The 27,798-nt window shown below is 39.1% G+C and overlaps 1 protein-coding gene across 1 annotated transcript; it reads right to left on the bottom strand.

The window, feature by feature from the left end:
* On the bottom strand, nt 1-27,798 carry LTA4H (leukotriene A4 hydrolase). Its single transcript, XM_084879075.1, has 19 exons — nt 27,469-27,798; nt 21,074-21,204; nt 19,439-19,559; nt 17,125-17,193; nt 14,965-15,069; nt 13,921-13,973; nt 11,216-11,288; nt 10,834-10,974; nt 10,066-10,089; nt 9,528-9,598; nt 9,024-9,135; nt 8,320-8,464; nt 7,248-7,351; nt 6,785-6,855; nt 4,834-4,888; nt 3,832-3,927; nt 1,689-1,771; nt 936-1,040; nt 1-277 (listed from the first exon to the last, which is right to left on the bottom strand). The coding sequence occupies exons 1-19, from the start codon at nt 27,625-27,627 to the stop codon at nt 160-162; spliced, it is 1,836 nt and encodes a 611-aa protein (XP_084735201.1). The 5' UTR covers nt 27,628-27,798; the 3' UTR covers nt 1-159.

Below are 27,798 nucleotides of genomic sequence, written 5' to 3' on the forward strand. Positions count from 1 at the left end.
TAAGGGAGAAGGTAACTCAGCTTTATTTATGAAAATCACTGACAAAACAATAAAAAGCCAAACATAAAAACATTTTTAGTTACATTATGAGCTGGAGTTTTATATTTCTTCATGAATTCGATTTAAAAAAGAGAAGCGCTTGACATGAGCATCAGGTCCTTAATCCACTTTTAAATCCTTGCCCACCAGCATGGCAGTCACAGGGTGCATACTTGCTTTGTGCTCTTGGTAGGTACGGATGGCTTGATCACGGGACTTGTCAAAGGCAGCCAGGTCCCTGCAAAAAAAAAAAAAAAAAAAAAAAAAGAGAGAGAGAGAGAGAGAAGAATAAGAATGATAGCTAATTATTTATTTTGTTGTTTTGGCAAATTTTAAGTAATCATAAATATTTGTCATGGTATCTTTTTTTTTTTTTCAGAATTCCTGCCAAATCCATAGTCAAAATAACTTTACTGATATATTTTTCAATGTATCTTGCAGTCAAGCATTCCTTTCTATTAACCAACTACTCTTTTACCTCACTGCAGCATGTGAATTAAAAAAAAATTGACTTTACTTGCTCATTGCATCTTCAGACATTTTTCTTGACTATGCCTACTCACTAGTTATCTTCTACTTGCTTTTAAAGATCTTTCTGTATCTATAAGATTATCTTTGATTTACTTACTTTTCATCACTGTCTAACCCCATTTGGCCTATAAGAGATAAATCATATATAATGCTTCTTAAAAGTTAATGAAATTATCTCAAATTTTAAATATTTAGAAGTATTAGTTCCTATACAAAAATTCCATATCCTTTAACAAATATAAATATGTATTATTTTTAGATTGCATTTTACAAAGTATTTTAGCAACAACAAAAACATTGATTTAATTTTTTTTTCCTTCCCCAATCTTATATAAATTCAAAGCATAATTTGATTTGGTTCTTACTTGAATAAGGGTCGTGTAAACTTCATTCTTCCTTGTTCAGTCACCATTTTTAGAGCCAAAGGAATTGCTTCCTCCCATTTCGATTGAATGCAGAGTCGCAACCATCTGAAAGTGGAATTTTAGTGGATATGGGGTAGGAAAGGAGGAGGAAGAGGCAGGATGTGACAGGTATATATGAAAATAACTTTTGTAATGATAAATAATCCTATTATGGTTACACTGCACACCACTTTATGTCTTTATTCTGAGACTCTCAAATACTTACATATACAATTTAATAATTGGAGAAGAGAAGGAAGAGGAATTTGTTTTTTTAAAAGATCATTTGTTTTAAGAGGTCTGGAGTAAGTAGGTGCTCATGTACCTTATATATGCAATTTCTGAAGGAATTAAACTTTGGTTTAAGCCTCACACTACAAATCTAAATTAAGAAAGTTTAACCACATTATAGAACCAGAGATTTCTAACTATTCTCATTTCAGAGTTACTTTGGCGAGTTGTGGGAGAACACCTATTTACCATTGAGTCCTCAAACCTAATCTTTTTTAAAGGCAAGAAAAGCTTTGATCAGATTCTAATAAAAAGATTAATACTGTCATCTTATAGAGATTGCAACTATTCCTTAAAAAGCACTGTAATTATTTATATAGAAGTAATAAAACTAACAAGGATGTCTCAAGACTGCTTTCCCTTTCTCCACATTTAAAACTAGTTTTCTACTTTCTTCCACAGAGACAAGTTAAAATGATGTACCTGAATCGTATTTCAGAATTGTTAATGGCATTGAAGTTGTACACCTCTTGCATTCGCTTTATGTGCCCCAATGGAAGAGGTGCCTAAGAGCAAAATGAAAAAAATATAAAGTATCATTTCAACAGGATTCCTTGGAAGAAAGGAGCTGGAGAGAGATTCTTAGCCAGATTAAAATCCTAAATATTTTATAATATAAAAGTAAGTTAGGTAAAAATAAAAGAAACAAATGCACACAAAAATAAATTTTGTGCAAACTTATTCTGGATAAGGATATTCTACCAGGAGCAAAGGAGTAATTTAATTTGTGAGGTATACAGAGAACTAAATTAGGATTATTTTAGTACTTGTAAATATTAACTTGCAGATTCTTTCCAGAGTCTTTCAAGTTCTTCCTGATATATTTTAAATTTATTCCATTCTCCAGATTAAGTCACAGTTTCTTAATTTTTTTCCTCATGAATTCCCCCCCCACACACACACAGTTTTATCTTTGCATATTTCCTCTGAAATCTCTTTTAAATTATCTACAGCCCTACAAAAACAGCGGTGTTTAAACTTTTATATTACAGACTCCTTTCAGAATCTGATGGACTGGACCCTTTCTTTGTGGGAAAATAAAACACCAAACAAACATAAAACAAAACAAAACACCACCACATTTATCATAGAAATACAAACTTTTATATACAATTTCAGGGGTTCCTAAACTTCCTGTGTTCATCTTAACCCATCTAACAGGAAGGGTTTGCGTGACGAAAAGAAGAGTTCAGTTTGGACAAGTGGAGTGCGAGGTGCCACTGGGTAGATGGTAATTCTCTTCTCCAGCCATGACGTCTTCTTACAAAACTCACTCCACACTCACCCATCATCTCTGCTCTTACTGACTTCTAGATCCTTCTGAACTGTTTAGTCTCAACTAAATTCCAAGGCCACCCTGGAAGCTCAGCCAGTGAATATCACCCCTAGGCTCCCTACTCTCCCCCACGTTTGCTGTCCCGATTTCCCAGTCATCCCCTCACGTTTTCCTTCTTCCTGGTCCTAGGCCACATAGTGGTACTTAGACATCTGTGAAATCATGATGACTTGATGTACTAAAGACTGATTCTTTGAGGTCCCTGTTGCCTTGAAATCCCATTGCTCATTTTGCTCATTTCATAGGAAATCCTGTTCAAAGTCTCCTCCATCCCTCTCAAGGTCCTTAGACCTGAAAGCTCCCTTTATGTAATAGTAAAGACCCAGTCATTACCTCCCTCTCAAAATGTAGCATCTCCTCTCAGTGAAATATTGCTTTAATTACTTGGGTTTGAAACCTTCAAATCTGCATCGATTCTTCCCTGGTAACCTCCAAATCTGGTCAGTCACAAAACCCTGTGCTTTCATCCTGTGTGATGTCCCTCTCATCTGTCCTGTTCCTTCCCTTCCCACCTGCCCCTCCCTCACGCCCGGTCCTCCTGCGAGCCTCCCACCTAACGCCACCACCGGTGTTCCTCATGTCAACCCAGCCTTCACATCACCAGCAGAGTAATTTCCATAACCACCACTGCATCAAACGACTCTCCCGTTAAACATGTTAAATCCTTTCCTACTGTCTAGCATAACATCTAAATTTGTCAGCATTCAAGACTTACCCCATCAGACCCCACCAGCCTGCCTAGTGTTGCCTTCATTAACTCCTTAACCAGAGCGATGATTTACTGCTGCAGCACGGGGCACGCTCCGTCACTTGCTGCCCCCTTGGCCTTGACTTTTTCCCTCCCTGCTAACACTGCCCTGCTCAGAGCAAGCCCCACTCCTCCAAATCCTTCCTTGATTATGCCAGTTGGGAGTCCCTTCTTCCTAATCAACTTTTTTTCAAATGGTACATAAAATATACCACCTTTTATTGCTAAATTTTGCATGGGTGACCTTTCTTACTAGATTATAAACTTTTTGAGGACATGGTGTATTTCTTATGTGTATTTTTATATTCAGCACAATACTAAACATACTAGGCATTCAACAAATATTTTTGAGTAAGTGAATGAATTTTATAAATTATTTTTTTCTATTGGTTTCCACCTTAACATTTCTCCCAGGCTGGGTTCGATGTAAATGCCGTGCCTTATGCCCATTCTACTTCCTAATGCTTTGAGCTGGTACTTACTTTTTGCAGCAGCTGTGCTAAAAATTCATTCAACTGATGAGAAGAGAGATCTTTCAGGTCTGTTGAGGTGAATGAACTTAAATCATCTTCTTTGGCCTATAATAAATGTTACTTGGTTATTTCCCTTTCTGCAAAATTTAATAGTTATTAGTTTTCTGACATAGAAGTAAAATTAAGAAAAAGACAGAAATATAAGAATATATAAAACTGTAAAAAATAAAGCCTTAGCTATTTTAATATTTCTGAGATTACATCACTATGACTTCTAAAGTCTATATTATTTTTAAAAATTAGACTGTTAGTAGTAAGAGTGGAGGAAACTTTTGACATCCTTTGTCCAATCATGTTAATCTGTCTTTTTAAAAAATATATATTTTTATTGATTTCAGAGAGAGAGAGATAGAAACATCAATGAGAGAGAATCATTGTTCAGCTGCCCCCTGCACTCCCCCCACTGGGGATTAAGCCCACAACCCGGGCATGTGCCCTGACTAGGAATCAAAACATGACCTCCTGGTTCATAGGTCGACACTCAACCTATGAGCCACACCGGCCCGGCTAATCTGTCTTTTATTACAGGGAACTCAGAGGGAAGAGAAAAAATTATTTTTCCTCCTCTGTAAGAATTATCCCAGATTTGTATTCACGCTGGTTTCTCTAAGGGTTAGTTTCAGTATATATATGAAGAAGCTGCTCTTTATGGTGTTTTGAAGATGTGAACAGTGATATCAACAGACCATAAGTGCCTCCACTCTTCCCTAACAGTTGGCACTAAACAGTACCCAAGATCATTTTAGCTTTCCTTGGTATGTGTAATGGCTATATTTGAAGTAGGAGCTTACAAATGATTTATGAGGAAATGAGAAAATACAGATATTTTTGCATACTTATTTTAAGAGCTTGAAAAGAAGAAAAATCAGAACCCCTCACCCACCACCTTCATGTGTAGAGACATATTTGTACAACTCAATTAGGAGTCAAAAGTCACTCAGTATTACTCACAGTAATCCATCTTTGACTTAAGGCAATACAAGCATTTGTCAGGGTCATGTCATAACTGCAAAGATAAAAAAAATTAGAGATTAAATTGAGAAAAATGCACATGCTTTTGCATAAAAGCAATTCTGAGGTTACAGAACATACTTAAATCTCAAAGTTATTTTTAAATAAAGACAAAGATCTCCAAGGTGCTGGGAACGGGAACTCGTCTGCCTGACTTAAATATGACTGGAGTCATCCAGGAACTCGGAAATCCAAGTGGACAACAAATTCATGAAGCTCCGATTACTCTTTGGAGAGAGGGCCAAAACATCTCAGCCAAGACTGCCATAAGCTTGGGTGGTAAATGCTGAAGGAGGTGGGGTTCAGCTGAGCATACTGAGTTTTTACTGTATGGCAGGAGCAGTTCTGGGCACTGAGACAGCAGACAAACAACAGAGTCCTTGCTCTCATGGATCTTACATTCTCTTGTTCCAACCACCGAACCATCCAATAAATCTGCAGGCACTTACGTGACAGACACTGTTCTAATCATTGGGGAAATACTGGTTGTCACAAGAGACCCTTGGGAGACTCTGAAATCATGTGATGATAATTTCATTTCTCTCTTTTCAGAAAGAGGTGGAAATAGCAAACTCTGACCTTTAAACCAAGCATGCTCCAACTAAGATTTGTATGTTCTCACCTTAGAAAACAAGTCATGTTTTACAACAATGGAAGAGAACGTCTAATGTGTGCAAAATTCTTGCAAAACATTGCCTTCTTTGTAAGTCATGCTTGCTTGCTGTGAAATGTTTCTATTAGAGAACAGAGAGGTACCTGCCTTAGGACCCACGTAAAGTAAGTTTTGATTAGAAGGTGAACTCTGCTTCAGGAGAGTTTGTGTTCTAGGGTGAAGGCAGTGACCTTTGAGTCAGCTGCCAGTTTATCTTCAAGAAGCAATCAGGCTGTGGACTTTAGGCAAACCCTTTGGTCTGTCCTCAAGACCAAATGGGATCAGAGACCCTGGATTGCTCAGGCAAGTAAATCACCTTCAACTAGAATATTACTTAGCACTGATTTAAGAAAAACACACACCAATAGACAGGACAGGAAAAACTTTTGGCTGGTCTGTTTCTTGGTGCCCTGAAATTTCCTTCTCGTTGTAATGAAAAGAACTAGGTAGGGATTAGCTCAAGGAGGGAAGCAACCTTACTTATGGCAAGGTCCTATGAAAAGTAGTGAGCAAAACCAGGTATGTATGAGCCCTGCTCTCACGGTGCTTCCATGCAGTAAAGAAGAAAGATGTTAATAATCACACAAGTAAAGCGGAATTACTACTGTGTCAACAGCTATGAAGAGGCAGCACAAGAAATCCTCGCACTGAGATTGGAATTAACTGGGTACGGAGTACTCCAGACAACAGGAACAGCATTCCTGGCTAGAACATGCACGAGTTTGCATCCTCGTGGCAGACCAGGATTCGGATTCCTGATTGGGGAAGGTACTTAGTTTAAAAGTCTCTGTATTGGAGGAGATACAGACAACCAGGGTTCGACTCTCAACTCCTATTTCTTATTTGTTGTGTAACCCTGGGCAAGACACTTTCCCTAGCGAAACTTCATTTGCCTCCTCTGGAAATGATAACTTATAACACTGTTATCATGATTAACGTAATACTTAGGTCATTTTTCTTATTGTAGATGTTTCCAAGGAAAGGGCAATATCTTTATATATCACTATCCTTGTGCAAAAGGGAAGCACTAAATAATTACATGCAATTAATTGAACTGATTTAAATACCACGGAGATTGTTCTTTTGACCTCAGGGTTAAGGTTCAAACACCTAAGAGCTCTGGTCTCATAACTAACTAGTAACAGCTTAAGGGAGGTACGAGAAATCCTTTCAGAGAGTTTGAGGAGCTTCGGGATTTGGGAGAAGGAGAAGGAAACCGTGAGCAGGGAGAGCACTGACGTGGGTTTCACAGGAGGTAGCCCAGGAGAGTAGAGCCAGGTGTTCCAGTCGACTTGATTGAGAATATCAACCTGTGAACAGTAAGAACACCCAGTTTTCTACAGAACAACTTTTTCTAAATCTAAATAATCTAAAACAGGCTTTCAGGTACTCAAATCTATAATTTATACTGCCATGTCAAGATAATTTCCTAGTCTCTTTTCTAAAATAAATTCATGTTAATCATGCTCTGCTAAATAAATATGAAAAGTACATACAAAAAATTATAAAACACTGTCACAGATGTCTCTGAAATAGGATAATTTTTCACATTAGATTACATTTTAAATAGAAAAAAAATACAATAAAATATTGAGCCTTAAATCTTAGACCAATACTACTATTAAATAATTCAAGCCAGCCTAGCAAACAGCTATTAAAGACATATTGGGCATAAAAAGGAAGAGTACTCTTAAAAGCCAACCTTATCTTTAAAGTGACAATACAGGAAGTTCTTCCAGTCATCAGTGGTAATGCTCTGGTAGGAATATTTCTTAACATAAGCCTTCAGAAATCCTAGGAAAACCTCTAAGAGTTAAAAAAAAAAAAAAAAGTCTATTAATGGAAAGGTAATTATTTAACATTTCTTTCTGGTGCTTGGCATTGTACTGTTAACCACAGAGAACATTTAGAGAAGAGTGAGTGTTCAAAAAAGGTGATAGGACTTAAGTTGGGACTTGAAAAACGTATGTAACTTGATTGAAGGGAGAAGAGAAATCCTAATTATAGGTAAAGGGATCACACAATGAAGACACCGAAAAGTAATACACAGCACTAGTTCTAAAGGCAATGACTCAATGAGGAGAGAAATATCGGACGGGCGGAATGGGCCCACAGGAGGAAGGGCTTTTAAAGTCCTCCAGCAAAGGAGAATACCTACACACCCAGCAATGGGGAAGGTTACATCCACTCAGCACATCCATACCATGTAATCATAGGATGGCATTAAAAAGTGTAAGATAGATTTGTATGTTCTGACATGGAAGGGTATATGTGAAATGTTAAATGTAGAATAAGTATGTAGTAGGATTCCTTTTCTGTAATCAAAACAATGATATATATTTATCTGCCTATTTGTTCATTTACAGTTCGAAAAGCATCTGCAGCCATCCACACCAAACCACTAATAGTGGTTATCCCTGGGGAGTGGGAAGGGTCACTGAGCAACTCTCACTTTTTACTGCTATATACTTCTATACCACACACATTTTTTTCAATGAATATGTATAATTTCCTAATTTATAAAATACTGATGAGTTGGTGTGTGTGCTTTTCTTAAGTCAAGCAGCACAATTTTGAACTTGGTGATCCAAAGTTTTAAGTAGAGAGGGAACATTAGAAAATGATACAGGTTTCTTCAGCAACTACATACAGAAGGAACTGCAAGAATAAAATGGAACAAAAACAACAGCTCAAAATTCTTCCTTGTTCTTCATGTTATCCCCCCCCCCCAAAAAAAAAAAAAATTTCCCCCCCAGAAAATGCCAATGACTTGCCTGGTCCTCCAAGAAGTTGCTCAAGGTAGAAGAGTAAAGCAAAGCCCTTCTCGTAGGGAACTGAAGAATATGCGACATCAGGGTCTACATTCGCCAGATCAACCACAAGTTTGGTGAAAGGATGTGTATCCCCAAAAGTCTTTATCTGCAAGTCACAGAGTTGGATAAATGTTCAAATATGAAGACGAGTTTCCATCATGCAAACAAACTAAAGTATGACTTCCCTCAGGGGCACATTTTAGCGGAGTCTAAAACATACACAACTCAGAGACTGGAAACTGGAGGATATGTTAGCATAAACTTTTGGAAGTCTATTAATGGAATGGCTACTTATGTAATGTTCCATTATTATGGTATTCTTGCCCCATAATAACATTTATTCTTTGTAAAAGACTAGAAAAGTGTTTCAATGCCTTGCCAGCAAATCCAGCTTTCGGCAGAGAGCACTTTAAGATGAAAAATATACCAAGTAAAATTCAAACACAGTAACTGACTATTTTACTTGCAAAGACCCAATGAGGTCCTACTGGTCATGAACACATTTAGGGCGGAATCCAACCGAATATTATACCAGCATCCGCTAGATTTACTGCCCCGTGAAAATGATTTTCTTGTTGCTACTTAGGGAAGGTGCTTCTCAAACCTAAGTTTTTGAACACTTATACAGTTTTGGATGACTGCTTTTAAAAGTATGACTCATTTACCGAATTCTGTAGCTCTCCCCATCCTCCCAGAGCGTGAAAATGTCTGAACTTTTCACCAAACAACCGTCCGCAAATGTGGCGTTCCAAGTACACAGTGTGTCCTTCATTTAACCTGAAAATAAATAATTTTTAAAATATAAAAATAAAAATAAAAATACACAGCTGAGAGGAAATGACATTACAATCAACAAGGTACTTTCTTTTTGGCTTTTCTACGAAGTAAAGCAATTGTAAAGCGTGACCGCTCCTGCCTAGGAGGCTGCCTGGGGTGCCTCCCTGCATCAGGGAAAATCAGGCCATGGTTCCGGTTTTGTGTGTCCTGAACTGGGACTAGCCCAGGAACTAAATAACAAGCATACACTGAATACCTCTACCTCTAAAAATAAATCTGTGTACCAAAGAGGTGATATCAAAGACAAACAAGATATACACACGAAACAATTCAGAGTGGTGGGAGGCGGGGGAAAAAATTAGTTAGAAGAACCAATAAAAAATAAATCTTACCAAAAGTGATCCCAAGTTTTGTTGGTCACTAGATTTCCTGTCCAACTATGAGATATTTCATGTGCAATAACCTAAAGGAAACAATGGATGCAATTAGTAGTAAAAGTGATTACCTTATTCTAAAATAACTCATTATGGAAATGTAAACATTCTAGTTCTTACATTCTAAGTTATTTTTTTAAAGATTTAGCTGAGGTTCACGTTATTACTCAGTTCATAAAAAAATATAATTTAGCCAAATTAGGAACAAAAACTCATTTAGAAAATATTAAATTAAATGGATACATCACTTCATTAAAAAATATTTAATGAACATATGAAGAGATAAAATGATAAAATTTTCTTAAATCTGTTAAGGATTTAAGAATGGTTAATGTATTTAACTATTAATAATAGTTAATGTAATGTTTTACAATAAGAATCCTCAAGTTTTCTTTTATAACTATATCTTTAACATAACAATACAGTGAGTAGTTTTAAATTCAGTTGACTTAATACTTTATGAGGATAAGACAATGGTAAGAAATGTTTCACTTACATTGGAGAGTGACTTGTCACCAGCCTAAAAAAGAGGGAAATGACCTTAGTAGTTCAATAATTAAATTACAGCCTATATCAATATGTACTATTCTGGCATTAACTCCCTGGCACTGTATTTCTGCATGGCATGCCTAAAAGTTCAAAACAGATATGTGTTTAGAAAATAAAACAGAAAATGCAGAACTAAAAAACAGCATAATTCTTTCCTAATCCCAGAGAAATTTTCCAATATCAGCAGGACCAGTATTCTTATCTCTAATTAACTTCTGGGAGGCATTTCTCCTACTTCCATTTTTTATATGTGCTCTTATTTACCTTCTTCCTCTTTATTATCCACAGTTCGTTTTTAAAAAATTATACTCTCTCCTATGATGTGTTTTATTTTCCTTATATAGTTGCCAATCCTACTTACTGGGTTATAGGAAAATAAAGTGAGGGTTTTATCTTTGTTTGTTTGTTTTATACCAGCATCTATATGCCAAGTGTAAATAGTATAGTTTCCTTGTTTGGATACATAATTCACCAATGGTTTGCTGTTATATAGCACCCCACCCCTTAAAATCCCAAACAGCTTACACAAAATATTTCTTTCTCCCAAATGGCCAATTATTTTCTTTTGAAAAATGAGATGATGATAACCACTATAAACAATAAAATTAGAATATAATTTAAAATTTTCAAAACATTATTGGGAATCTAAGTTTCTCCCTTCCCAGGTTTATATTTGAGGAGAACTCAATTTCAGATGAAAAATATGTACACTTACCAGCAGAGTAGGAGTTACAAAAGTGAGGCAAGGATTCTCCATGCCGCCATAAGGGAAGGATGGTGGCAGGACCAATAGGTCATACTGCCCCCAAACGTAGGGGCCTCCCAGATCTTCTGCAATTTTAAGCATAGATTCAGTCTGCAAAATTAATGCATATATATTTGTATGTCTTCATTAGCATAATAAATTCTTAAAATATATATTCTATGAATCTTACAAGTTAATGACGCTTATTTTAAATGAAAACAATACAAAAAAATGTAGCAGATGCAAATTCACATAAAATGGGATGTATTTGATTCTTTTACATAACCTAACACTTTCATGCTCAAAATCTTAAAATGACTGTCTATCACAATTGTTAAAAAGGGTGACTAACCTCAGAAAATTCATAAGCTGACTTTTCCACCTGCTCCTTCTCAGACCATACCAATGTTCTCGGGCCAATCTGCCTGCAAAATTAAAAAAGCCTATTAAAAAGGAATGCAAGGCGAATTATGCACCTGGCTCTAGCAGAGATTTAAAGCACTGTATACAAATCCTACATGTGCTCAGGTCAGGGCTGAGGTTAAATGTCCTCTGAGACACAAGCTTGCTGTTGTGTGAGCAGCAATGAATATACAGCTCTCTAAGGAGCCACAGTGTGGGCCAAATGAAAACTGAGACAAAGTCCCCCCCCCCCCCCCCCCCCCCCACACACACACAGGTTAGTTTACTGGCGTCTGGTAAGACATGTGGGATCTAGTTTCCCTCAGTCTCACAGCTGCAGAAACCCACTTGCAGCTCACTAAGAGACTATTCCAGAACAAGGGTGGATGTAAACTTCGTTGTGCACTTAAAGCTGAACCCTCTTCTATAAAGGAAACAAACAGAAAAGGAAGGAAATCCTGTGACATACCACAACATGGGTGAATCCTGAGGATGTTATGCTAAGGGGAATAAACCAGTTACAAAAGGACAAATACTCTATGATTCCACTTATGAGATATTTAAAGCCGTCAAATTTATAGAAACAGAAAGTAGAATGGTGGTTACTAGGAGCCAGGAAGAGGGAGAATTGCTGTTTAAAGGGTATAGAGTTTCAGTTTTTGCAAGACGACAATGTGCTGGAGATTTATTTCACAACAATGTGAATGTAGTTATTGCTCCTGGACTGTACACTTAAAAATGGCTAAGATGTTAAATTCCATGTCCTTTGTAAACTGCAATAAAGGAAGAAACAAACAAAACTATATATCACGTATATAGAACTTAAACCCACAAATATTTATTTCATCTAAAAAGTGTTATGTAACACAAAACTCCAAGCAATAAGACCTGCCTTGGTATTGGCCCAGACAGGAAGTAAACTCTATGACAGTGCTTCTCAAACATTCATATGCATACAAATAACCTGGGACCTTGTAAAAATACAGTTTCTGATGGAGTAAGTCTGGGACAGGGCTCAAGAATTTGCTTTTCTAAACCAACACCCAGGTTTGGACTGTAGAATAAGTAGCAACGGTAACCAATGTGATCCAACATAAATTTAATGAAAACTACGAATGTGAGCAACATTTGAAATTTCAAATTGTCCAGTGGCCACACTTTTTTTAAAAAAGCAAAATTAAATAGACAAAAATAATTTTAGTATCTTTTGTTTAATCCAATATTTCCAAAATATTATTCCAACCTGTGATCAACATCAAAAAATGAGTAGTGAAGTGTTTTACATTTCTTTTCATACTAAGCCCTTAGAAATCCGGTGTGTATTTCACATGTACAGCACATTTCAAACCTCATGTGGTCAGCAGTTGCCTCACTAGAGTGCAGGTCTATGTTGTGAGCTCACAGAAACCTAGATCTATTTGGGTCCTGGTTCTGCCATGTCCTTGCTATATGACTCTAAGCCAAATACTAAAACTCACCAGCCACTGGTAAATGGGGGGAAAATAACCATCTCTACTTTACAGAGATGGGAGAATTCAGTGGGATAATGCGTTGGAGATGGCTCATAATAAGATCTTTTAAACTGTCAGCTACTGTGACAGTCATTATAATTATCATTTAGTGAATGGCTTCCCAATGGTTAGGTCTGTTAATCTCACAAAAAATCTTTGAAGTCCATATTATTATTTCTAGCTTTTAGATGAAAAATATGAAACCCACGAACATAGCTAGTAAGTACTGGAGCTAGGATCAGAATCTGTGTTTGCCTGACTTCTCTATCATGTCCTTATCTCTGGAAATTTAGGGAATGTAGTTACTAAAGATATTCTTATTTTTTAGTTATTTAGAAATAACAAAAAAAAAATAAGGGAGTGCACTCTGCATATTGGTAAAAATTTAATAAAATATCTTATATGTCTTGAATATTTATAGACTTCCAAGTGCTTTCTCATCTTTTATCTCATTTGTTTCACATAAACACCCATATGAGGCAGGGAAGGGAGGTATCACTGCAATGACAACAAGGAGGCTATGAGAAGTGACTGGTTCAAGCTTCCATTAGAATCCAGACCTCTAACTACAGGTAAGTGCATGCTCAGTCTATCATACTTGGAGAATCCAAGCAGTTAGTGGCTGGTTAAGGTTTAGCAATTTAAAAATTAATTTGTTATCTCTCTCTCTATATATAGAAGCCTAAGTGACTGTTCAACTGGTAGCTATGATGCACTGACCACCAGGGGGCAGATGCTCAACACACAGGCATAGAAACATGGAACAGACTGATGAATCTCAGAGGGAAGGGGGAAGGAGGGAGGGTGGGAAGAGATTAACCAAAGATTTTATATGCATACTAGAGGCCCGGTGCATGGATTTGTGCACCAGTGGGGTCCCCCGGCCTGGACTGCGGGGACCAGACTGAAACCGGCTCTCTGACATCCCCTGAGGGGCCGCAGATTGTGAGAGGGTGCAGGCCAGGCTGAGGGAATCCATGCACCGGGCTTCTAGTATTTTATAATTAGATTTTAATGTTTCTAGAACTGTCAGCTTGATATCTTGAAAAACACACAAATGGCCTACTAGGTTATCCCAAACAAATGTTCAAGGTGTCTAAGGTTCAGTCTTTCTATAAACTTCAAAATTTGTCTAAAAGCTCACCTGCTTTCTAAAGCTCCAACAACTAAAGCAATCAAGTAGCAGGGAATCGGGACCTAAAGGGGGAAAATAAATGCTTGAATTAGTGTTTGAAAATGTTACAAAGTAAGACAATTTGTATTTAAAAGTAAGTGAATTTCCTTTTGAATGTCCAAACAGTAGGATGGATTACTTTCCCTTTGTACTTCTCAAATAGTTCTTATTTTTAAGAGATCAAAATTGTGATGTACAACATTCAAAACATCTATTTCTCTTTTATTCCATTAGAAAGGAAAGCTTCTGAAATGTGAAAACATGATTGCACATAGTATTACAAGGTGTATTTTTAGCATTTCTCAAAAATTTACCTCTAAGACAACTGTACCCTTCTTTTAAGTTTTATTCTTCTTGATTTAATTAAAAACACACACACACAACTCATTTTTCTAAACCACTCCTGGTGTAATTTAAGAGAAAAACAAAATAACCTAGCAGTAAGAAGATGCTGAAGGTTTGGGAGCTTGGAATCTCAGAAGCTGGGACGGGAGCAAAATTGTCCACTAGGACTCAAATAAATGTTATGTTAAGGAGGTTGACTAAAAAAGCACACACACACATACACTATTCACTCAAGGTCAAAGGTACAAGTCAAATTACCAGCTACATAGAAATTTTAAACAACTTTAACAGAATGCTTTTTTTTTTTTTTTTTTTTACCTAAAACAGCTCTTCCATTTGTAAACACTAAAGGACCACACTCTGGTACCAGGGCAGGAGAAATATAATAACGTAAAGGAATAGGAAACCTGCTGCTAAGTGGGATGAGGAAAAATGGGATCTGGGATGCCCTCTACTATGCCTATCTAGCAACCTCTTTCTTCAACATTTCACTCTAAGTAGAACACAATATTTTAAAAGCACATAAGGAAAAGAAATAGCAAAAAAAGGAAAAATAAGCTGGTTTCTAAATTCCGAAATATTTCAAAAGCAATTTTGCTCCCTGGATAGGTAAGAACTATTTATAGTCCAACCCCAACTACTAGGAAAATCCAGACCCTAAGAACTTACTTTTTGGCTGAATCTGTATATTTTCCTGCTCGGATCTTTTGGGTCAGGCGCTTCTCCTTCCCGAATGGCACTCATGAGTGCTACCAGTTCTTTAGGGACAGACACCTCACGGACAAGAAAAATCATTTCCAGTTTTAAGTAAAAGGTTCTATGTATCTTGAACTACTTATGTAACATAACCTTTCCCCGCCCAGATAGTACTTTGTGACTGACTACACAATAAATAGACCCTGACCCAATAAGTTCATACGTATCAGCTTTGTAAATAGAATTAGCAATATGTAAAACTAGCTTCTTTAATTTAATTTTGTTGTTTAAGGTATTACCAATAGTAGTACATATGTCTCCTTCCCCCTCCCGCCTCGCCTCCCCTACCCATCCCACCCCCATTTACCCTCATACCCCCGCCCCCAGTGTCTTGCGGTCTTGCGTCTGTTGGTTGTGCTTATATGCATGCATACAGTCCTTCAGTTGATCTCTTACCACCACCCCCAAACCTCCCCTTCCCACTGTAATTTGACAGCCTGTTCAATGTTTCTTTGCCTCTGTCTATTTTTGTTCAACAGTTTGTAATATTCTTTATTATCCATAAATGAGTGAGAACATGTGGTATTTATCTTTCACTGACTGGCTTATTTCACTTATCAATAGCATAATGCTCTCCAGATCCATCCATGCTGTTGCAAATGGTAAGAATTCCTCCTTTTCACAGCAGCATAGTATCCCATTGTGTACATGTATCACAAAAACTGGCTTCTTTAAAAGCAAATGTGAACTATCTATCCATTCATCCATCCATATTAAGAACACTTGGTAGGAACTAAATTAAAATTCCAGCTCTGCCACTTACTAACTGCCTGGACTTGGGCAAATAACCTCCCTGAGTCTCAGTTTCTCCATCAAATGAGGCTAATACTTCATAGGACTGCTCCTATAAATAATATACTGAAGAACCAGTACCATGCCTGGCAATGACAGTAAACACTCCCCCCCCCCCCCCCCCCCCCCCGATCCCCTCTACGGGTTCAAAAGCTCCTACATTCACTTTAGGACAGAGAATACAATTTTGAACAATTGCACATTTAAAACTTACACGTGGAGTTAACAAACAGAAGAACTTTTTGATGGACATCATATGAGAAACTGAAAGTTATTGCCAAGAACTATAAAGTAATTTTCTCTGGGAATTTGTATGGAAAACATCCTTCTGGCGCAAACCGTACGGTCACTTAAATGTGCACCCCAGCTCCGTGCTTCTGAAAGTTTTATTTCTAGTGAGTGCCAGAATCAGGACTATTTTCTGAATATTAATGGTCCAGCAAGCACCCATTCTAGGAAGAGCTAGACTCTATTCTTCTTGCATGGTCTGGTACTTAAAGCTCCAGAACCAAGTGCTATAATCACCATGGATCCTAGAACTAAAAGCATTCAGAAAATAATGTGGCTCTGTTTCCTCCCTTCATTTACACAGTGAGATGTTGCACAGATAAAACAACTGAGGCTGTGAGGTCATAAGACGTGCCCCAGGTCATGCAGTTATTAAGAGGTGGAGAAGAGTCCAGAACCTAAGATTCTTTGCCTTCAAGTGTGGTTTTCTATAGTGCTCTACTAGGTGTAGTTTGGTTGTAGGATGATCTGGGAATCAAGAAAGCCCCATAAACACAAGTTAGTCCTCAATTCTATTGGCTTAGTCTAAGTAGGTCTGGCCTCTGGGATAGTATTTATTTATTAATTATAATCCATCTTTTCCTAAAAGAATTAGCAGTACCCATGATAAGAGTAAGTTGGAAATGTATAGACAAATTTGTAATATATGCCTGTTAGATGTTTATATGGGTATAGAGTACATTCATAGAACTTTTAATTCTGCAAATGTCTATTTTTTTTAATTAAAAAAAAATTGTTCCCATAATCTTATTTTTAGGTGCAGCATTCTGAATTCTTCTTAAATTCAGAATGGTACTCATTTTCTTTTTTTTTTACACTTATGTTCAAAATTGCCTTTAAAAGAGAAATTCAAAATGAGATCCACAGCCTCTTTTGTACATATTTCAGGCAGAATTTAATTAAACAAAAATTCAATGCTTCTCTCTGCATATCATTTATATTACATTTACTTAGATGAATCACTCGATTCAGTGAATAACTTGTGGTATTTACCTCCGCACTGTAGGTTAATTTCACAGAAGGCGTGTCCTGGCAAGGAAGAATTGCTCGGCAGTGGATGGCCTGGGAGGGGGAGAGAGAAAAATAAACAGCTATTTCCCTTTCTCATAAACCAAATCACTACACACACACACACACACACACACACACACACACACACACACAAAACAAAATCATTAGAATTGCAGCATTGTCCTTAAACACATTCTTTTTAAAGATAAAAACACATCTCACAATTCTTGGGATCTTTTAAAGTAGCGAAAATGTATTTGCCCATTTAAAAAATCTGAGTTTCCATTGTAATGCCTGCTCAGAGATCGCATTTCAGGCTGGAAGATGAAGCAGTGCTACGCAGTGTTTCCTACTCTGTGCTCGGAGTAACATAGTGCCCAGCAAGGAGCTGTTAGGGAAGAAGGGCTATTTGGTGAGAAAATACACATGGGATCTTGGGGAGTGGCTAGGAACATTGTGTCCCGAAGGCTCTGAGGAGACCTACAACAAAGAAGCCTGATCTCACACTTATTTGAACATGAAACCCATTTTTCTCTGGTGAGTAACAGCTCATGGGATGCCAGTGTTCTGAGAAACACAGCTTGGAAAAAGCTGCTGGAGTCTTGACATTTCCAATCTTGCAATAAACCCTGAAGGTAAAAACTAGGCAGAAAAGGAGGAATAGTATCTTTCAATACTATGCAGGCAAGTTCATTCATCAAATATGTAAAGTGTTCCTTTGCTTCCACATCAGTCTGTCATCAACATGGGTTCCGTGGAGAAGGATGGCAGAGCACCTACGGTTTTAGATCTTGGCCTGCTTACAGCTAAGTCTGTATCTGTTGCTGGTGAGCAAAGCAACCCCGCCTTATTGAGGGTCTACTAAGCCTAAAGGAATGCTGATCCTAATGTTCTCTCTCTGCGATTGTTATAATTCATAGACAGACTTCATGTCACCACAGACTTCCTTAAACCCCATATTCCTGCCCTTTTCACTTCAAATCTTGTAGATACTCCAAAGATATGAGGTCCCAACTGACTTCTAGATGGATTGAGTAAAATCAGAAGAACCACCTGGTTCTCGCTCCCAAAATGAGGCTCCAAGACCATGCTGTTAGAGTTCTTTCATGGCCTCTGGTTAGATGGCTCGGCAGTGCCAAGGGGTTTTTATATGCATTTCACTAGATAAGACCAAACCCAGGCAAACATGCATAGAGGACCATTGTAAACAAATTTCTCAAACAAAATCATATTTACATGCTTCCTATCAACTGCAATAATTTCTGAGTTTAACTGAAATCTCTTTCAAAAACTGTTGCCAATAAGAAATGGAATAATATTCAAAATTTACATTCTTATGGTTCATGAATCTTGCATTTCCTGCCAACTTCAATTTATGGACATTCCACAAGAATTACTTAGAATCAGGTTTTACTAAGACAGTGCACAGCTTGCACATTCTTGCCTAGAGCATTCTATCTTTCAGATTAAATCTAAAGGTTTCTTAGATTAAAAAGATATTTCAATTGGCAATAGAAAGTAAACATGTGCCAACATTGCTTTTCTTTTTATAGACTTGCACTGAAATTTGAATCACACAGGAATATTAGGATTAAAACATGCGAAGTACCTCACATGATGCTTGGAAATATAATAAACAGTTAATGAAGTGAGTTCCTTTAATGTCAACTACTTGATTATTGCCAGAATTAGGTGTGTTTTTTTCCCCTTTCAGAACAGCGTTTGATATTTATTAGTTTTATGATAGATTGTCTCTACTCTCAGATTTTAAACAGATGTTTAAATCATATTGTTTTAAAGGTACATTTAATGTATACTTTGTGCATGTGTAAGGAAACTGGAGGGGTTGTGCACCAACCTCAATGGTGGGTAATGTCTGGAGAGAATTAGAAAACCTGATCTTTCACTTTCTACTTCTCTATTGTTAGCAATGTTTGTAATCAATACAGATTTTGTTTTATTAATGTTTTCCTTTCATTTTATGACCATTTATTAAGTGTAAACTGCATGCCACATTTTAGGCTAGGTGCTGGGATACCAATATAAATATGACTCAGAGAGTCCAATCTAGGTAGCCGTTTTCAAATTAAACAATGTTTCTTTTTTTTTTTTTTAAAGTAACATGTGAATCCATTAATAGTGAGAGATATAAATGAAAATAGTATGTTATTTTTATAATATAAGATTAATTAAATTGCTATCTTAGGTAAAACCCTTGTGTCCATAAGACCACTGTCTACTTTGCTTCATTCAACTTCACGAACTGGGAATAATACTCATTCTGAATTCTTTTTACCTGGCACTGGCTAAAGAGATATGGGTGCTCCTTCCCGGAAGTCTGTTCAGGAGTGAGCCACTGCAGGGCAGAAGACTTTGGCGATGTTTCAAAAGAAATTTCTATAACGACTTCTTGATTTCTAAATGAAACAAACCAATATATTAGCACAGTATAATTCAATCTAACTAAAACCTGAATTCGTAATATCAACACCAAATAACAGAAATAATACTTTACGTGGTCTTGTTACTGATTAAGAGTAAGCTCTAGAAATGTCACGTCCTAAGTGGCTAAGTTTGCCTCTCACAGTCCTACCTGAATGCCAGCCTGCATCCTTTTCATTCTATCAAACTAACTGCTTATGGAAATGTAACAGGAACTAATATTAGAATACCCCAGCTTTGTGTGTGTGTGTGTGTGTGTGTGTGTGTGTGTGTGTGTGTGTGTGTGATACAACGTAATCTTTTAAGATAGTGGGAAAATGGAAGAAATAATTTTGAAACTTGGACTACACAGCAGTGGGTCCAGAGTATCACGTGTTGCAGTTACTAAACTGCATACTGTTACTATATAAGGTGAAGTCAAGAAATTGAGAATAAGCTTTTGGAAACATTTAGAATCGTTTTTGTTTGTGGAATCTAGTAACAAAAACTGTGTGCTTGGATTAATCTCTTCTTCCTTGTATTTCATTTTTATTGCATTTGACAAAAGTATCAGTCTGTGGCGGATTGGAAATAACAAAAACTAATCCTTCACCCAAATAGTTTGAGCGCCACAGATAATGAGGAAACAGCAAGACAGTGCAGGGGGCCAGCAGCCGTGGCTGTGTTTGAATCCTGACTGCCACTTATTGGTGCTGTGAACGTGGGCAAATTATTTGACCTCCCTATGCCATAGTTGCTTCATCTGTAGAATGGGGTTAATGACATCCACCTCACAAATGGTGTGTGGGTTTTTCCTTGCTTTTTCTTAATTGGAAAGAGAAGGCATGAAAACTTGAAAGGTAGGGAAAATCACCCTAGTTCTAGGCCAATGTTTTTCTGCCCTTTTCTCTTCCTCAATATTCAAGGAGTTGAATGTACTCCTAATATGACAATTCTGGCTGTCATTTCTTGAGTAAGTTACTTACTTCGAGTTTTCCTTTCCTCATCTTTAAAATGCAGATCATACCCAGAGGGTTACTTTAAGGGTTAGGTAAAAGACTGCATCTAAAGCACTTATCTCAAGATTATGACACAGAAATGGTTCTCTGTTTTGTTATTGCTATTATTCCATTAATAAAAGTGGCTGGCCTCTTGGTAAAGGTGAGAAATGTGCAGCTTAAAAAAGCTTCCCAGGTGATCTTGAAATACCTCCTTAAGATAGCATGCTTTCACTATCACATTATACTAGAGTTATTGGTAACATGATGAGTAAAGAAGTAACAGTTATCAAAAGTCCTATTCTGGAGTACTTCATACAATGAATTTCTTTAGTATCTTAAGAACATATAATTTTTACTTATATAAGCTTCAATCTGAATAACAGATCAGTGGGCATAGTGTACCAATTACTTCACACATACAAACTAAAAATAGAAAAGAAAAAAAGGTTTAAACTAATGGGAAATATATTCTTCCATTATTTAGCTGTGAAAGAGGGTAACATTCATACTTGCTCAGAGCAATGGGAAGAGAGATTTCCATTGGTGATCCTTTGTAACTTTGTTTTTCTCCAAGAACATATTTGACTTCTTGTCCATTGATGACCACTTTTTCTATTGTAAGGTCCTTTGTATCCAAAACCTAGAATTAAATTAACCCTTTTAAATTATAAGAAAAAATAGAGGTTCAGTGCACGAATTTGTGCATGGGTAGGGTCCAGGGGCCTGGCCCCAACAGGGGCTGGGCCTGTCAGGAGGAGACAGGGGGAGGTTAGCCAGCCAGCCTGCTCCGATTGGGGTGGTGGAGACTGATTGGGGGTGAGGCCAGCCATGGGGAAGAGCTGTGTGCTGGCTGGCTCTGCCCCAGAATTGGGTGGGGGTGCCGAATGGGGCCAGCGGCTTGTGGGAGGGGCCATGGGTGGTTGGCTGGCCGGCCCTGCCCTGATTAGAGTGGAGGGGCGGGGGGCTGATCGGGGGGCAGCGCTGGCTGGGGAAAGGGGCCATGGGCGATTGGCGGTGGGGGGAGGGGGGGGTCCCATTGGGGATGGGGCCAGGCAAGGGGAGGGGCTGTGAGCTGGTTGGGGCCCATGGGAGTGGAGCTGACCAGGGAGAAGGGCTGCAGGAGGTTGGTCAGCTGGCTCTGTCCCCTATACTGTAGGTGCAATCAGGGGTGGGGCCAGCCAGGACAGGGATACAATATCAGGGAGGTGGGGGATTGGCCCTTGATAGGGATGGGAGAGGTGGATCAGGGGCAGGGCAGGCAGGCTGGGGGGTGGGGCCGCAGGAGGTTGGCCGACTGGCCCCACCTTCGGATCAGGCCAGTTCGCTGGCCACAGTGGGCGTCATAGCCATCAGTAATTCATGTCATTACAGTGTTCAGGTGGCTGGCTTTTTATATATAGAGATAGCTTTATACACCAGAGAAAACTAATATTAGAAATAGGTCAACTGCAATGATTACAAAGTAGAACTAGCTGCTTATGGAGAATAAGATACAGAGAGTGAAATTCAAGAATTAAAGGAGTCAAAAGTTAGCATAAGCCCCATCCTTCGGGACCCAGACTTCCTGAAAATTTTTGGGTTCTAAAAGCTTTTTACAGCCGAAACTGGTTTGGCTCAATGGATAGAGCGTCGGCTTGGGGACTGAAGGGTCCTGGGTTCGATTCCGGTCAGGGGCATGTACCTTGGTTGCGGGCATATCCCCAGTGGGGGGTGTGCAAGAGGCAGCTGATCAATGACTCTCTCTCATCGATGTTTCTAATTCTCTATCTCTCTCCCTTCCTCTCTGTAGAAAATCAATAAAACATATTAAAAAAAATAAAAAAAATAAATAAAAGCTTTTTACATAGTGATAAGTCTGGGATAGTCAACAAATTTGAGTATTTTAGTAAAAGTCAAACAAATGAAAATATTTGTGCTTCTATCTCCTAAAATTTTTCTGCTATGAAAAAAACTCATCTACAACTTAGGTTTCTGTCATGATGAAGCAATATAATTTACCATGTTTCTTCCTAGAATTAATATACTCCAACTCCTATGCACTTAAAAAATTAAAACCAACCTTGGCACTTGTTGGGCAAATAAACACTGTAATTGCTGCTGTTGTGTATCTACAGAAAGCCCAATGTGGTGGCAACTCTACAATGACCTACAGGAATGGAAGAGCATAGCTACTTGCCATGGCTGATTAAGGACAACTGCTTTGGCCAGGAAGGAAGCGGAGGCAAATATGAATCTTTTCCATCATAATCCCCTATCAGAGCCCTGAACACCATGCCCTTTGTCTTCCAACTATTTCTCGTTCTTCAAACTTTTTTCTTCTTCATAGAATCTTCAAACTTTCTATGTCACAAGACTATTTCATATTTTTAAAACTTCACTTGATCCTCCTGATCACTCTGATAGTTATTCGTTTTTGTCTTTCCTTTCTTAAACTCCAAGGGCAATCTATTACTGCTATATCCACTTCATCAATCTCTCCTCCCTTCCCCACTTCAATGTGGCTTCTAGCTCCTCCGCCAGTGAAAGGGCAGTCTTTCTAATCCTCAAGTCTTTTCTGTTCAATAAGTAACCTTGGTCTCTGTCTACTCAGAGCCCTGATGGACCACACAATCCATTTAAAGTCTTTTCCTTGGCTTCACTGATGTTACCCATAAATGGTTCACTTCCTTTTCTATTGCTCTTCCCTCCCCCTTCCTTCTAAATCCCCAATATGGGTACGTCCCAGTGTTCCAGCCTTGGTCCATACTCTCCACTCCTTACTGCTCAGTCATGCCCACATCATCAACTAATACCATCGTGCTGATGAACACCAGTCTGTCTCTACAATTGTGCCCTCTCCCCAGGACCTCACCAGGATGCTTCTAATTATTTGCTTAATATTTTCATGGGAAATATTGCCTCATTTTCAATAGGCTTCTAAATATTCTAAAAATGAAGCTACCATTATGTCCCCCAACTCAGCTTTCTTCCCTGATTTCTCAATCTGTTTTACGGAGCTTCTCAAGGTACCTAACTTTTAAAACATTCAAATAATCTACAATCTATCCCACTTCCCAATCCCACACAGCCCATTAACATGCTATTCTTTCACAGTGTTCACACTTACTGTTCTTTCCTTCTACCATTACCCTAGGGCTAGCCCTGCCTTAGACCTGCCCATAGTCTGATTTTACCATCTTTGGAATCTTTTCTTTAAAATATGGCCTTGAATAGCATGGAGAGCGAGGCCAGGAAACATAGGGAGTTAGAGCCTAGTTGTCTTGCCCGGCTGGTGTGGGTCAGTGGTTAAGCACTGACCTATAAACCAGGAGGTCACGGTTTGATTCCTGGTCAAGGTATGAATTGTGGCTCAAACCCCAGTGGGGGATGTGCAGGAGGCAGCTGATGATTCTCTCTCATCACTTGATATGTCTATCTCTCTCTCCCTCTCCCTTCCTCTCTGAATAATAAGAAATATATTTTTTAAAAAGTGAATGTTACTTAGGGTTTAGTATGTTGCCTGGAAAAAAAAAAAAAAAATAGATGTCAATACATGAAGCACATCCCAAACTAAGAGAAAACAGAAATGCTTTGTTTAAGCGGTATAAATAAAGCCTCAGCTATCATTCCCAAATCACTTAAGAAATTCCCCTCTAAATTTTACTAATAAATGTTATTAAACAGTTGACCAAAAATAGCAATACTGGAAAACAAAACAAAACACACACACACACACACACACACACACACAAGTAAACTGGATAGTTGACAAGTTGGAATTAGTATCTTTTTCAACAAATGTTTATTGAGCACCAACTATGTGTAAGGCCAAGATATCCAGAGGTAGTTATAAGAAATAGTAGTACTAAATGTAGGAAGTTACTGAGGATATAATTTATTATATCTCACAGAATCCCCCTTGAATAACACCCTAAGCAGCTGGCCAGTTGCTGAGGACTATATAACTGATCCCCACTTAGCACAGGCTGCTGGGAAGTTGTTCCGTGTCAATCTTGGGGCCCACTTCTGTTCTTATGTCTGGGCTTCACAGATTGTGTTTGCTTCTCCTATCCTTATTCTCTCTTCCTCTAACTTCTTTACTTTTAGTCTGATTATACGTACCCATTGTTTGAAGCAGCCTCAAACTCTTTCTGCAACAAAGTGGGGTTTAAGTAAAAAAAGTGTTAATGCCTCATTATTCTGTCTCTATCTACATTTTCTACTTTTCATTTGCAGGATGCTGTAATTACAAAAACATACGCAAAAAACTAGGGGGTTAAGCATTAAAACCAAGATTGATTTGATTCCCAGCTCAGCCTGGAGGGTTTGCAGTCAGAAAGAGCTATGCTCAATGTCTGCCTTCTGCCTCTTACTAGTATGTGATCGTGGCCAAGACACTAAAAACTCTTTTGAGCACGGAAAGAACAGCTACAAATGGAAAATTTCAATAAGAGTAACAAGCGCTTGAAAGGAGTACTACACTTCAGTGCTAGTAACAGAAAACTTCAAAAGGGTTTTCAGAAAAGCTGGGCATTAGTCCTATGAGAACTCTTTCCGCATTCCTCAGCAGCATGGACTCCAAGAATGGAAGATGAAAAGGACACACGATGTGAGAACTCTTTCCGCATTCCTCAGCAGCATGGACTCCAAGAATGGAAGATGAAAAGGACACACGATGTCCTCCCCGAGTCCCTCTATTGGTGATGGTGAGATGTGATGCCACCTCACCTTGAAGACACACTTAGCGCGACTATCACTGCAGCCATAGAAAGCTTACGTACTGCTTTCTAACCGAATCCATCCACCAGTTCACCTCACTTTTGAGTGTTCTTCACATGCCAGGTACTAGTTAAAAGCTGAGATACACAGAGGCATGAAACAGCTTCTCCACCTTTAAGAGTCCATAATCTAGTGGAAGAAATGAGTTAACTTCAAATAAACGAAACTAATCTCTTGGTCTCAAGTTACTGTTAAAAATAAGCAGACAATGATAAACAGATGTCACTGTACTATTGTATAACTAGCCTTCCTTGTATAACGTAATTTCATTCCAGGCTCTCATTTACAGTACTAAACAAGCATGCCAAGGAGAAATCATAATCTAAAAACCTTTTCTCTAGATTTGGGGGGTGTAAAAACAATGAGCAGATTTTTTGATTGGGACATTCTTTTCAAAATGTAGGCCTCCTGATTCTTGCTTACTGATGGAGTAGAGGTAAAATTTTATTTTTTACAAAGCAGATAAGAGTGCAAGGTCTTATTAAGCAGTGATAAGCTATCAAAATGCACTTCTTTTAGCCCAGCTGGTGGCTCAGAGGTTGAGCATCGACCTATGAACCAGAAGGTCACAATTTGATTCCCCATCAGGGCACATGCCCCAGCCGCGGTCTCAATCCCCAGTGTGGGACTTGCAGGAGGCAGCTGACCAATGATTCTCTCTCATCATTGATGTTTCTCTCTCTCTCTTTCTCTCTGAAATCAATGAAAATATATTCAAAAATTTGTTTCTTTTAATAAGTGAAGAGATTGCATTGAAACAGGACTTTAGCTCCGCCAATCCTGCCCGGGGAAAGTTGCCTGCAATAAAAGATAACATGGTACTTCCAGAAGACCAAAGTACAACCTATAAGGAAAAGGTCACTTTCTTGCTTATAATACTTTTATTTTCTTCCTTATAGTACTTTTGGTAACTACATATCAATACATAGGAGTCAACTTTTTTTTTTTTTTTTCAAATCAGAATTAGTCTAACAAAATGTCAATGGGCAAAAGAAAATCATGTGCAATATTAGTTCATATTAATGAACTCAAACTATAGGCCTGTTACACAAGCAGGAAAAAGGCATGAAAACCACAAATTCTGACCTAAACTAGAGTAGCTATCACCACACTACTTAATGCAACATACACTGTGGCTGGCCTTTTCTTGTCCCTCTTATTTCTAAAATGTCTATGAAATTCTCCAAGTGGAGATCGTGATCTCCACACACGATCAGATAATCTGAGTGAGAACACCGAAGGCAGGTTACACTGTACAGATAAAATTCGATAAGTCTAAACAGGTTTTTCATCCTTCGCGTAGCTGGAGCGCTTGTAGAAGCACATCTTTTCTAAAAGGCACAGTCCATCGTTGCTCTTTGGAACCCACAACGTATATATTACATGGAGACATCCTTAGAAAGCTTGCACCCTTCCATTATTAGAAGAGAAGGGTGGCAAGAATCAAAGGCAGGAAGGACCATGACCCTGGGGGGAAAAGAGCTGTTTCTAGAGTTGGCAGGGGCTGTAAGTATCTAAGCTGGGTGGAGAGAGGGGTGGGGTGCTGGAAGCGTTTGTGAAGACAGGCAGTGAGACCGAGGGAAGGATCCCGCGGACCCACGGGTTGAAAAATTAAGGGGAGAGTGGGATCAGGCGTGATGTGGTCGGGCACTTAAGATCGGAGTGTGTGGAATGAGGAAGGTGCGCTGGGGACTGGAAGAACTAGGGGGCCCGAGAAGGGAGTTCTGGGCTCCAGGCCGAGGAAATGGGGAGGCTCCCGGGGTCATAATCGCTGGGAACGAGGACTATGGGGGTGAGGGGATTCGTGCCAAAACTGAAACCTAAGCGCTGCTGGATGCGGAGCGCGGCGTGGAGGTGGCACTAGGATGTGACCGGGGGCAGGAGGGAGGAGGGTGAGGGAAGGGATGCCGACATGGACATGGAGGTGGGGTTGGGAGGGGGGCGCAATAAGATGGGGGGAGAGGTTTGAAGAAGAGGGCGTTGAGAAAGGAGTGGGAGCTAAGGAGGAGGTGCAGAATAAGGAGGGGCAAGGACTGCGGAGGACCCCCGAGGACCGCGCGGGGTAGAGGGGTCGTGGGGCTGGGAAGGGGCCGCGGCGGGGTTCGGGGCGGAGGCGGGCGGGCGCCGGGCGCGCGGTCCACCGTACCAGGCTGCGCAGATTGTCCTCCTGAGCCTGGACCGTGAGCGCTGCGGTCCCTGTCAGCGCCCGGCGAGCGAAGTCGACGCTGCAGCGCAGATGCAGATGCTTGGTCCGGCAGACGGACGCCGGAGTGGCCAAGGAGCACGTATCCACCACCTCTGGCATGGTTCTGGGGAGTCCCGCAGCACCCTGATCGGCGTCCCGACACACTCAGATGGCTAGACAACTTGACTGGGAGCGAGAGGTGAAAGGAGGGAGGCTAAGAACTGGAGGAGGGATTCGCGGCGCCGGCCGGGAAAGGAAGTTTCTTAATGTCAGAGGAGCGCGGAGGACGGC

Source organism: Pipistrellus hanaki (genome assembly GCF_964339955.1).
Source record: "Pipistrellus hanaki genome assembly, chromosome: 3".
In the NCBI taxonomy this organism is placed as follows: Eukaryota; Metazoa; Chordata; class Mammalia; order Chiroptera; family Vespertilionidae; genus Pipistrellus; species Pipistrellus hanaki.